At 42.3% G+C, this 13041-nt stretch overlaps 1 protein-coding gene across 1 annotated transcript in view; it reads left to right on the top strand.

The window, feature by feature from the left end:
- sned1 (sushi, nidogen and EGF-like domains 1) overlaps positions 1-11529 on the top strand; it is a 35431-nt gene extending 23902 nt beyond the window's left edge. The window contains exons 15-32 of the mRNA XM_069680004.1: positions 575-718; positions 1109-1282; positions 1397-1510; positions 2208-2321; positions 2427-2540; positions 2633-2749; positions 2865-3152; positions 3247-3430; positions 3649-3761; positions 5354-5632; positions 5906-6047; positions 6716-6798; positions 7738-7836; positions 9362-9478; positions 10380-10467; positions 10586-10665; positions 10764-10791; positions 10904-11529. Of these exons, the coding sequence (XP_069536105.1) occupies positions 575-718; positions 1109-1282; positions 1397-1510; positions 2208-2321; positions 2427-2540; positions 2633-2749; positions 2865-3152; positions 3247-3430; positions 3649-3761; positions 5354-5632; positions 5906-6047; positions 6716-6798; positions 7738-7836; positions 9362-9478; positions 10380-10467; positions 10586-10665; positions 10764-10789 (2276 nt within the window). The 3' untranslated portion in view covers positions 10790-10791; positions 10904-11529. The remainder of the gene's footprint in view (positions 1-574; positions 719-1108; positions 1283-1396; positions 1511-2207; positions 2322-2426; positions 2541-2632; positions 2750-2864; positions 3153-3246; positions 3431-3648; positions 3762-5353; positions 5633-5905; positions 6048-6715; positions 6799-7737; positions 7837-9361; positions 9479-10379; positions 10468-10585; positions 10666-10763; positions 10792-10903) is intronic.
- The last annotated feature ends 1512 nt before the right edge of the window (positions 11530-13041 follow it).

Below are 13041 nucleotides of genomic sequence, written 5' to 3'. Positions count from 1 at the left end.
AATTCACCCTCACTGCACATTTAGGTTTACCAGGTCTGTCCAGCAGCCTCCCCTGCCACCTGATCCAACTCACAACCAGGTTTTGATCAGTTGACAGATCTGCCTCTCTCTTTGCCCGAGTGTCCAGGACATATGGCAGATCTGATGGTACAACAACAAAGTCATGAGTGAGGATCCCCACACCTGCCCGGCGCCCTCAACCTGGGCAACTGCAGAAGAGAAGAGATTCCAGCCCCTCTCCAGGAGACTCGTTCCAGAACCAGTGCGAATGTGTGTGAATGCTGCCAGGCATCCCTGCCTTTGCCTGCCACCAGGCTTGCATTGCCCCCAACCCCATGCCTATCCTTGCAGTTGATGATCCCACAGCGCGGCGGCTCCATGTTGTTTTTACAGGCTGAGCCCGGCCGGGCCCCATGGGCAGATGCCCGGCTACCAGATGCTTGCTGGCGATTCCCCCCCATGTCTGGCTCCAGGGGTTACCCTGAGGTTGCTCTCCTCCGTTTTGGCCGTTTCATAAGGGTCTGTTGATTATTATTATAAATAATAATATCTCAGTGTGTGTGTTTTTTTGTAGGGAAGCCGGACCCCTGTGCCTCCAGCCCGTGTCTGAATGGAGGGACATGTTTTCATTACATAGGAAAGTACAAATGTGAATGCACTGAGACCTTCAGCGGGAGGCATTGTGACATAAACAGAAGCTCAGCAACAACGACTGAAGGTAAGCAGATTATGTGTCAGCACACGACAAACTCCAAATCTGAGGCCGAAGTTTGTGCGATGTTAACTTTTGGCAAAGAGAGGGGGTATGCTATGAGTGTGGAGATACTGGCTCTCCATCGGAAGATAATGTTAGCACCGGATGCCCCACATACACAGATATAGAGCGGTTGCATAGGCAATATATAAAGTAAGACTAGATTAGACCTGATGACTCATGTCTACACACTTTAAGAGCATGCTGGGGGTAATTTTAGGAGAACAACAACAGAAAGAGGATGGAAAACACCGTCAGACTGGTCCTGGATGAGCCTTTTTAAACCCCAGTGTTTGTGATCTGGTGTTACTATGCAGCCTTGCTGACGTTATAAAGTGTTTGTGTTCATTTCAGAGCTGGGCTGTGGGCCACCTCCAACAGTGAGGCACGCTGAGGTCCAGTTCTCCTCGACAACACCAGGCTCTGTGGCTGTGTATGTATGCCATTCAGGCTTCATGTCTGTTCCCAGAGCCACCCAGAGCATCTGTGGCATTCAGGGAGACTGGAGCCAGCCGCCCGTTTGTGAGGGTTCGTAACATACACCAACACATGGACACACACCCTGAACAATGACTGAAATGTCCTTATTAATAATAGTTTATACTTTGTATCTACTGATTTCTTCCTTCCCCTTCATTACAGAGATCAATGAATGCCTGTTAAAGCCGTGTCTCAATGGCGGTACATGTCGAAATCAGGTTGGGTCCTACCAGTGTGAGTGTGATGATGGCTACAGTGGAAAGCGCTGTCAGACAGGTAAAGCCTCATCGAAGTCCTCTAATAATATTTTGTGTTTTTTTATTGATTGGTAGCATGCATCGGTCAGAAACTCTTCACACAGTCAGCAAAGCAGAAGCCTATATGGACCAAACCGTGAACCATTTCTCATTGCTTTCACACAGAAACATTCAATGCAAACATGATTAACTTTTTATTTATATGTAATGAAATTAAACATTATTCCAAACACAGCTGATTGCAGAAATCCTTCCAGTTATCCTCGTTTTTGTCTGGTTACCAAACAGACAAAAGGGGACAAGGATAGGGCAGACTTAAACCCTTTGAGTACTGTAAATTATGGCTGATTAAACTACACAGGTTGTTGATGGAGTCTTTTGGTAATTACTGTTGTATTTCAGCCCTTGAATTTCAGAAATGAGTTTTTTGTTTGAACTTAAGTAGATTACTCTATGCATGTATAAAAAATGATATTGGAATAAATTGCTGCAATTCTGATCATTCTTGAAACATTAAAATCATTAAAAAGACAAAAGTTCATAATTTATTTTACATTCTTTTTTGTTAATGTTTTTTAGAGTGAGAATTGTTGGCGGTGCTTATTTCCAGACATGGACCGATGCTTGTTAGCAATTGAAAAAAAAAAAATGCTGAAATTCAGAGTGCCTCTACACACATGTTGTTCTCATGTATGCCTATGTTCCATCACCTTTAGACGTGAATGAATGCCTGTTGAAGCCCTGTCTGCACGGCGGGACATGTGAGAACCAGTCTGGCTCCTACTTGTGTCACTGCCCACCAGGCTTCAGGGGGCAGAACTGTGAAACAGGTACTGTGTTAATTCAGCTTCAGTTACATTTCTTTTAAAGCGTTGAACATACAGATCATACAGAACAGTGATCAAATTCCGCCATATATATATATGTGTGTGCAGAGCAGGACGGGTGTGATTCCAGCCCCTGTCTAAATGGAGGAGTGTGTCGGGGTTACAGACGGAACTATCTGTGCGTATGCAAAGATGGTTTCTTCGGGGACCAGTGCCAGATGTGTAGGTCTAACTTTGTACTGCCTCACAAGCTTATTCACACAATTTACACTCCAACCACATTGTACTAAATGTTTGTCTTTGTCACCTCCTAGTGGATAACCCATGTGTACTGCAGCCTTGTGGAAACCGCGGCCTCTGCAGGAGTGACAGGAGAGGGAACTACAACTGTGTTTGCAGAGTGGGACACACAGGCAAAGACTGTGAGAAAGGTAAGAGTCAGTGTCCAGCTAAGTAATACTCTGTAGCTCCTTGTCTACATTGCAAATACAACTCTGTAATTATTTAATGTATGAATTTGACATGTAAGGTTGCCACTGTTCCCAGACCTGTTGCCCCCCTCTGGTCTCCATGTGTTGCGTGTGGAGGAGAACGAGGTTGAGCTTCGCTGGGACGAGCCAGAGCCTTCAGACAGCTTGATCAGCGGGTTTGTTGTCAGTTACGGTCCTCTGGGCTGGACCATTCGCAAATCAGACTCTCTGGACAGGCAGAAGACTTCCCACGTCATGCGAGGCCTGGTACCCGGCCTGCTCTACAACATCTCCACCTTTTCCACCAAACGCAACACCAACAGCAACGACATCAGCCAGCCTGCCACCGCGCTGATACGCACAAGTAAGCACTCTCTTTTAAGCTGTAACAGTAACAGAAAGATCTTATTTTTACCTGTGTTGTCAAAGAAGTTTGAATAAATATGTTTCTTTGTCAGGACCCCGGCGGGTGGAGCAGCTGCAGGTGGTAAATGTGTCCTCCTCTCAGGTGTGGCTGAGCTGGCTGGTTCAGGCAGCTCGTCATGCAGCAGTCAGCAGGGTGCATGTGTCTCTGGTACCTAATGACGGGAGTGAGGCTCGCACTGTTGTGCTCAACACAAGCACCACTGAACACACCTTCAGGTCAGGTTCTTCACTTTGCTACAAAACAGAATTTTAACCCATTGTCCAGTCCTGCAGTTTCAAGTGTGTCCATTAAATAGTGCTGTTGTAGTGCTGCACTTTGAATGACTTTGGATAATATACCTTTAACCACCAGAGGTCACCATATATCCTTGTAATGGGGTTATGAGGATGATGTGTCCTCAACAATTTATTGTGTGCCTCCTTCTTCTTCCCAGTTCATTACTCCCTGGTCAGATGTACACAGTGGATGTGGTGACTCAGAGTGGAATCAGACCAGATGAGTTTCCCTCCACCAGCCACTCAGCTGGACCACTGCCATTCTGGACAAGTAGGTTACATATCAACAGCAGCAGTATGTATAACATCAAGTTTATTAGAATGACAATAAAAATGGCTTTCCACTACAATGTTCATCTCTTCATATCTTTTTTATTTATTATATATTAAATGTAATTAATTAACTTTGTTATTCCATCCCATTCATTGATCAAACAGTAAGTAAAGGCTAAATGCTAACACACTTTAAGCACATTTTAAGAACACTTGAAAGTGTTCATTGCTTCATTCATTAAAGGGCCAGTTCGCCGATTTTCAACCTCAGTCCTATCATGCTATTATGGGGAGCTAATGCCATTATGGTAGAAAAAAATGCAATTTCACTCTGTGCCTTTGGAGGACGCTATCTGCTTCTCCAATGGGCCCTAGAAAAGCGGTATCGCGTCATCTGGCTGAGGCCAGGGAGCTTGCTAAACTATACTTCCTCAATCGAGGACGCCGCCTCTGATGTCTGCAGTGTTTACTTGAAAAAACACATACTGTAAAATATAAACATTTGTTCTGTGCCTGCTCTCCTTTTTTCCCTCCCAGACATTTCACATTTATAACTGAGTCATGTCTCCTTCAAAATCGTCAGGTTGGAAATGTAGACTGCAGACCCGAAGTGTTTTTTTAGATCCACTGGTATATTCTCGACGTATTTCGGACTCTATACCGCTCTGAGCCATTGCCTGCAGCGATCAATGGCCTTGACTGGAAAACGGTATTTCTCTCCAGCGTCTCTCGCTTGGCCGTTCCTTTCAGAGGGAGGGGCGCAATGCACAGGGGTGAATTGCTTCTTTAACAACTTTAAATGTACCATAATATTTTATACATAGTTTAAAGTGTCAAGTTTCCAGTAAGTCTCCCTAACCTAATTGCAAAAGTGTTTTGACGTGTGTTTTTTGTTTTCTTTCGTTTGTTCAGTATGTTCTGAATGAAATTTCTTGTAAGCCCATGTAGGTGGTACATCTTTGTGTGTATGACATAAACATTAAAGTCGAGCTGAAACGGCATTTCGAGAGTATCTAGCTTCCGTATCGTGACGTATTTCCGAGTGAAACAGGACGTGCAGGCGGGACATATCATTAGAGGGATTTGATTTGATCGCTGAGAAGTGGGCGTAGACAGACGTTCTCCACAGCGCAGTGGCTAGCTAACTGAACCGAGCGTTCTTGGTGCTCTGCGGCTAAATGTTGCAGATTGAAATTGTTTGGTGCTAACTTACGTAAGCACGCGTGAAATTTAGTTTTACCAGAAGAAAAAATGATTTTGATATAAGAATACGAAGAAATTGATTTTCTGTGGTTTTTTTGGCCTATATTGTCAAATAGATGCACAATAATAATACTACCTCAGAGGGGAAATTTGGGTATTAAGTCATTTATTTATTATTTTGTCAAGCATCAATGATACTTTCAAAAGGAAAGTTGTTATTTTGAACTGGTACATCTATATGCATGTAGCTCAATGCTGTAATAAGCGTCTAAAGAATGGATTTAGCGATCAAATAGTTTCTCTCATCAACAACTAAACAAGAAAAAAGACTACTTTTTTATGCTATCAATAAACCAATGTGACGATGTAAATGTGTGTTTCCCTCAGGGCCTCTCCCCCCACAGAACCTCTCCCTGTCACATGTGACCACTAACTCTGCACTGATCACCTGGAGCCGCCACCCGAGAAGCATCCCGGACGGCTTTGTGGTCAACGTGACCCGAGGGTTGAATACCAGGAGTCGCTTCCTGCCCAATGGGAAGTTAGGATCATACACTCTACGAGAGCTGACGCCAGGACAGCAGTACTATGTGGCTCTCATGTCGGTCAGAAACACAGGACAGGAACAGATCCACAGCATACCTCAACACTTAGCCCTCACAACCTGTGAGTGCCTGTGTTTGACGAAAATAGTTTCTTATAACCCTGATTTAATCATTGCACTGCTTTTTTACCAAGGAAGGTGCTGTAGAAATGATGTCTCTTGTGTTGACAATGTTTGTGCCATGCTAAGCTATATAGCTGAACTGAATACTGAGCAAGAAAAGAGACAGTTTGAGATGCTATGTTAACATTTTGCTAAATTTGGCTTTACCAAATCTATCAAATAACATATGATAACAAATAACTGAATTTCTGTTTACATTTCCTTTGACTCAGTGCCAATGGAGGCGAGATCAGGGAGGAGAGAGAGGCCAAACATGACTGGACAGGGGATTCATATCAGTCGCACAGTTGCTCCATCTCAGCCTCAAGACCTGGGAGGCACAGCAGCAACCGAGAACTCAGAGGAATTGCCCAGGTACACACAGAGTGTTACCTATTAACTTACAACACTCAGGATAAGTTGTAAATGTCCATTATCTGTATAAGCATAGATATCCTCACATGAGTGTAATGAAAAAGCTGTTAGGCTTGTTTTCGTAAAGTCCTACGTTATTTGTTTTCCTATGGTAATTTATGATTCATGACGACCCTATAAAGAATGTTTCACCAAAAAGAATGTCCAGTCCATCTTACATACATCAAAAATATACATTAAAAATATTTGTTTCTTAACAAAATATATGGAAAGAAATGTAAACATATCAGTTATATTTGAGTTATTTTGTGTTACTCTTTTTTTGTACTGTAACTTTGGAGCAATCTGGCATTAGAATTTTCTTTCTGTATTGCTAGTTCTATATTATCTTAATTTTTTGCAGTTATAAAAATGTTCGAATTCATTCATGAAATATTTATACACATTCTTATTCGTAGAGGTATTTCATAATTCTATACTGACACATTTGTCTTGTTCTTTTGGGTGTTGTTGAAAAAAAAGAATTTAGCACATGTTGATGATTATCGTGATAAAGTCATAAATAATATTGGCATTGCTCATAAAAACATAAAATTGTCTTACTTTGTTTCCATCTGGTAATTTATCTGTTAAATGCCAAACGATCAGCCTTGTTTTCTGTGTTGCAGATACACAGAACTCATTGACAGAAGAGGAAAAATAACAGCAAAGTTCACTCACCTGCCTCGAAAAGCCATCCGACATCGTACCAGTAAGTACAAGTATTTTCCCCCGTCTAGGGGTGGCCGAGACATAAAATGAAAGAGTCCCATTTCCCTCAAGTCCCAAGCAGCCACAGACACAAAAGTTACCGTTCAAGAAAAATAAGACGGATTTACTTTCATAAGTTTAACAATGACAAAATGTATTAAACTGAACTTCAGGGTGAATCAAAATAACAAACAGTTCTAACTCAGAAGGTAAATGATCTAACCTGACAACTCAAAGAGAACAGAAATACAACCACTTACCTCCGTAACTACTAAAAACAGGAGAAAACAACTTTAAATAAATAAGATTCACCCCTACATATTGCTATATTAAATTAAACAAACTGAATCTTGAAACAAAGGACAACGTGGCAGGTTGGAAGGAGAGGGTTAGGGTTTGTGGGAGGCCAGGATTATGGTAATATCTGACATAATTACCGAAATAATTAGTGTATCCTGTTTCTAAAGAAGATTAATTCAGCAGGACATTATAGCATACTCTAACATCTATCAAGCTATAACTCTGTTACACCAACATATTGAAAGAATTATCTTATCTGCTTATCTTGATGCAGATGGAATAACTTAAGCCTTGGCCTTATAACCATATGGTCCTAACCATGTCCTGTGTGGATGAAATATAGCTGCTCTTCTTATGTAAACTCTTCATCGATCACACAAACAGACCCATTTTATCTTACAGATGTTCTCTATATTTAGCAACTTTTGATAAAGTGAGACAGGAAACCAGTCGCTTTTAGAAAATTAACTTTAAATCTGTTGTATTTGTTGTGTTTTATTCTTCCATGCTGAGAAACAAAAGCTTCTGAGTGTCTAATTTATTTAGTATGATACTGTTATTTTGCTCTAATCACCCTAAAGTCTGTCATTCATTATGTGTTTTTATGCTCATTCATATATTGATTTATTTCCCCTTGCAGAGCCTGACCCGCCGGTTAAATTAGAGAGCATGGAAGAAACAACGAACAAAATCAGCCTTGCACTTGAGATTCAAGAGGAAGGTTCAAAAACAAAACCTGGTAGGTGTTTTCGTGTTCCAATAGGCACATCTGTCCCAGCTGATGTGCTGTACATACTAGAGATGCACCGATCCAACCTTTCTAAGAAAATAAAAATCATAACACAGAGAGAGATAAATTAATACATTCTGATCTCATGTTTATCAGTCGTTGCAGTTGATAACTGCACTGTTCAGAACAATTAAGTGTGCTGCACATATGTAGACCTATATTGCAAATAAACAGATATAGGATATCTGTGGGCTCTGCAGTCATATTAAACAACAAGTAAATGGGGCTCTCTGTATCAACTGTGTCCACAAGACACACTTCTGTCAGACAACTCACGTTGTTGTAGTTTGAAATGTTTATTGCAGCAGCAGAACACAGCTTGTGTTTGCCGTCTCGGCTCCGACCTCATCACTCCTCGCAGATTTATTTTAAATGCAGAAATTGAGAAGTGATGAGATAATATCTTAAACCCCCTATTCGGAGCCTGCAGGTGGATGCTGGGGTGGTGGTGGGGCTGAAAGTAAGAGCGCAGTACTGGTGCAGGACAGCGATGGCAATGACAGAGCAGAGGGAGAGACCAGAAATCTTGCAGCTTAAATAGATCACCAATTGGGAGGAAGTGTTGTCAGGTGATTGTGGAAGTGACGCATATCAATTATTAAATCAGTGCAGCTCGAGTTGTCTGCCTGAACTAGCTTGCAGGCGTCGCCCCATTTCTGAAACACTTAGCCTAACAATGTAAACGGACTGCCATCTTTGGATCGCGTCTGTGTTTGTGATCACTGCAGGTCACTGCAGGTCACAGCGGTGACGCTGCGCCACTGGAGCAGGAGGAGTTCATGCTGCAGGATTTCCTCCTTGTAAAGCGAGTGCTTGCATCCGTTGAGTTCACCTTGCTAACTTATAATCACTTCCCTGGGATAAATGTTGCCCGACTTCTAAACTTGAAGGCTGAAGTGGTGCTGGTAATTCCAGCAGAGCGCGGGTTCAGCCTCAGAATATGAGAAGTTTTCTGTGCGAGGCAAAGACACAAAACCTAATGGCAATCGCCTCTCCAGCAATCTCCCCTGATAACACAAGCCAGTGTTTTATTTGCCTTCGCTGTCACTGCAGAAAAAAAACATTAATCTGCTTGGTGTGGTGGGCGAAAGTGGCTCATAATTTTTACGTCACGCGATCGGCTGTAGTGATCAGCACTTTGAAAGGTGATTGGCTGATCACCGATCCCCTAATTAGAGCCTATATCTGTCTGTCTGATTGATCAGTGCATCCCTAGTACATACATAAAATAAATGTCTTACTGGACAGCAACTACTAACTAGTCTTACGATCAAATGCTGTGATTAAAATGCCAGTGAGGATGCTGACCTTGTAAGAAAAAGAGGTAACATTCAGGGAAGCAGATTGGTAAGAAGAAACAGGAAGTGGTGCAGAAGCTTGAGGCTATCAACACATGGTATCAGCTGTGGGTAATGTGGAGTAGTGGGCCTGAAAGCTGACACCCACACTCATTCAGACAGCTGTTGTCTTTTAGAGCCGCCACAGGACTGCCGCAGTCTGCAATGCCAGAACGGGGGTACATGTGTGAACGGAGGCGACGCCTTCATCTGCGACTGCGCCGCAGGCTTCAAGGGCAGACAGTGTGAACTGTGTAAGTTTATGTGCTTCCTCCCACACATACACATACCTGCGGGATGAGCTCAGTGAAAGCACCTGATCTACAAGTTGACCAGTGAAAGCTTTTCTAGTCTTCCGACAACTCAAAGCACTTTTAAATTATGTGTCACAATCACCCTCACAGTCACATTCACACGCAAAGGCCTAGGTGCCATTCTCCAATCAGGATTAATAGATATTCATACACCAATGGCTTTGCCTTCAGGAGCCATTTGGGGTTCAGTGTCTTGCCCAAAGTTCAGTGTCTTGCCCAAAAACCCCCATCCTTCCAATTTATAGTCAACCGACTCTATCACTGAGCCACAGCCACCAGTACTGTATTACAACCATCAACTGAATAAGTGTATATAGAAGTTAGGTTACTTTATTTGTACCCATAGGTAGATTTGGACGGATCATCTTGGTTTCAATAGTAGAACCAATGTCAAGTGATTTAAACCTGCATTAATTCTTATGGCCAGCAGGGGGCAACTCAACTGTTGCAAAAATAGGTCTGATTGTATTTAAGTCTCCCAGAAAATGACCCTACTTCTCAGGTGACTTATTACCTCAGGAAACATTCCAATCACACTCGGGGGCAGACACGTAGCTATTAAATTGGACCTCTCAACAGGCAGGCATGCACCTGCCTGCCAATATTCTGGGCGCAGATGAATCACCTCTCCCCCCACTGGACATCCCCTGGCCCCTCTTGAGTCCTTTTCTTCACCTAAACATCCAGCGACAGATTGTTTAAACATTCCTTTCCTAAAACCATCCATCAGCCGGAGAGCTGCTCCATCCCACATGACTCCTAAACCATCCAGCAGACTTTTTTTCCTTCCTGACAAAACTTAAAACATTCGTTCCTCATGTTGTTTGATCATTGTTTGCAGTGTGCCAGCGAGTGCCGCACCCCTGTACCCGCCTGTACTCTGAGACAAAGAGTGTGCCCGTCTGGGAGGACGGGGTCTGCCACTACCTGTAAGTCATATCAGGCACAGATCTCTTCTGTCTGGTCTTTGAAGCTTTATACTCAGCATGTGTGATTTTTAAGCTGAATAAATTGATCAAATCCCAAACTATGTTTTGTCCTCGTCAGGTACAAAAGGACGTATAAAGTACAGCAGGATGTTTGTTATCGAGAGATTTGTGAAACAGTGCTTCCCAAGAGAAATCAGAGTGAGTTTAAAAAGATGTCTGAACGTTTTTAAAAGTTTGTTTTTAGCACTCAAGCCGGTGCAATTCTTCTCACATGCTGATTTTAACTTTCCCAACAGAGAGAAGAACAAACAGACAACAATGAAGGTTTGTTTTAATCCACATAATGATATTCAATCCTCCAATTACGTGTGTAGATGCTGCTCTGTAGAGGATCACAGGACTGAATAATTATCCTCAGTCTTTTCTTTTTTTCCAGAGCACTTGGATGAAAGAACTGTCATCACTGTCATGTGAAAAATCTAACTTCAGTTTTTGGTGTTTATAATCTACTTGAAGTAATTGATCATGGTGATGTTTGTGCTGTCAGAACCCACTGTACCATTTTAATTACTCCTGAAAATAAGGTTGTATTTGTTCATTCCTGAGAGCTGTGTGTGTTTGTGGCTGCGTGCTTCATGAGAGGACTTCAATCAATCAATCACTCACATGAAAAGTGGCCCAAATCGTTTATCATTTGTGATGTTTGATGACTGATTTTTCATGCAGACTCATAAGTATGCAAATATTATTAATAAGCAGTCCAGTGTACTGCACCAGAGACCTTATATACCTCATTTCCATGTCCGTGCTGACACATTAGGAGAGGTTTTATTATTTGTGATTCAGCTGCAGGTTTGTCCCTCAGGGAAATGACTGTAGAGTTTTCCTTATACCAACCCCGTGATCTCCTGATAAAGACGATGGGAAATGTTTGTTCCTCCACACACTCCCCATAAATTCATCTCTTCCTCTGACAATTGCGCACAGTATTCTCTGTGTATAAATATCTTTCTCTGTGTCTTAGCAGGCTTCACTGCTGCTCGCTTCTCTGTAAATAGTGTTTATAGGCCATTTTGTAGGTGAATATTTTAATAATAAAAATGTTAAAATGTTTTGCTTCTGGTTTCTTTGTGAGTTGATGTTTGCAGCCTGGATTTTACCTTAAAAAGCAAGGTCTTTAAATATCAATTTCAAGTTTTTTACATGTATGAAAAGGAACCAGCAAATCAGGGTTCAGTATTACCACCACACAGACATTGTCAGCCATTTAATTTATCACCGGTAGATATACTATATTTAAACACTCATTTTGTTGTCAATTATTTGATGAGCCAGTAAGTTTTCAAAGAATCATCATGTATCATGTGTGTATTATAATGTATACTATATGTGTATATTTTGAATATGCAGTTAGGGAAGGCTTAGAATGATTATGTCACTCAACACGGCAGTGAAGTTCAGGGCTCCTCATCCCCCTTGTTCATGGGAGTTGCGGTGTTTGTGCTGCCTTTCATGAACCTTGGATTTTTCCCAGGTTACCTTTCCTGCTGTCCTTGGAGTTCATATTTTGGTCGGGCAAGAAAAGCAATGCTGAGCACAGACATTTTTGGGTGCACGGGCTCAAGCAAAAAAAAATGTGGAGTACTTCCTAAATTGATAAAGCATATTTTTCGTGGATACTACTTTACATTCCCATCTTTATATTGGATAGAATATCCACACATTTTCTCATACAAGTGAATGGGAAAGTGTGTCAAAACTTTTGACTGGTAGTGTATATATATAAATAAATAAGGGGACTTTTCGACTCTGGGGGCACACTGGCAGCGGCTAAAGCCCCCCTTAGTTCCTATCTGTGCACGTGCCTGCTCATTAGTACCGGAATTTATTGTTTTCAACCAAAAACTGTTTTTACACGAGGCTGCACGAATGAATAGGATATAGCACGATTGCTGATTTACATTCGTTGGTGACTTAGCAAGAACGTAAAAGTAAGAATAAATAGGCCTACTTGAAGTGACAAAATGGCTCGATTACAGACATGCATTTGTACCGGTACGTAATTTTTTTGGTTCATCAAGTTGAATAGACTTACATATTTCCAACAGTACATGAAAGCAGCATGCCACTTCAGAAGTCAGAGCAGTCAGAGCCCCCACTGCCCCCCTCCCTCCCTCGCCTCCTCCGGGTTAATATCCCGAACGTTCAACGACTGACAGTTAACACGACCCGACGAAAGTTAGCCCGCTGCGACCAACTTGGCCATATCAAAGATAGTGCAGAAGTAGTGCCTCTCGGTGTTAACTTCAGATACGGATGAGAAAGAAATTGGCGACTGGAAACAACGAGAACAAGCGAGAGCCAGACGACCACTGCTATGTTGGGGTTGATTCACGGCTCTGGCAGCCTGTGGAGGCTCGGGAGCTTCTTCTTCCTCCTCCTGCTGCTGGAGGGTGCAGGCTGCCTTGCCAGCCCGAGCAGCCCTTCAGGCATCAAAAACAACAACCAGCCCAGTGACAACATTTACATGAGTGTGGAGGAGGTGAAGAAGCTTTTGGGTAAGAAGGCCTGCAT

This window comes from Semicossyphus pulcher, unplaced genomic scaffold (genome assembly GCF_022749685.1).
Source record: "Semicossyphus pulcher isolate SPU_LCO1_2020_fin unplaced genomic scaffold, fSemPul1.0.p SCAF_4, whole genome shotgun sequence".
NCBI lineage: Eukaryota > Metazoa > Chordata > Actinopteri > Labriformes > Labridae > Semicossyphus > Semicossyphus pulcher.
Note: the sequence above shows the minus strand (reverse complement) of the source record. Positions and strands in the feature narration are given on the sequence as shown.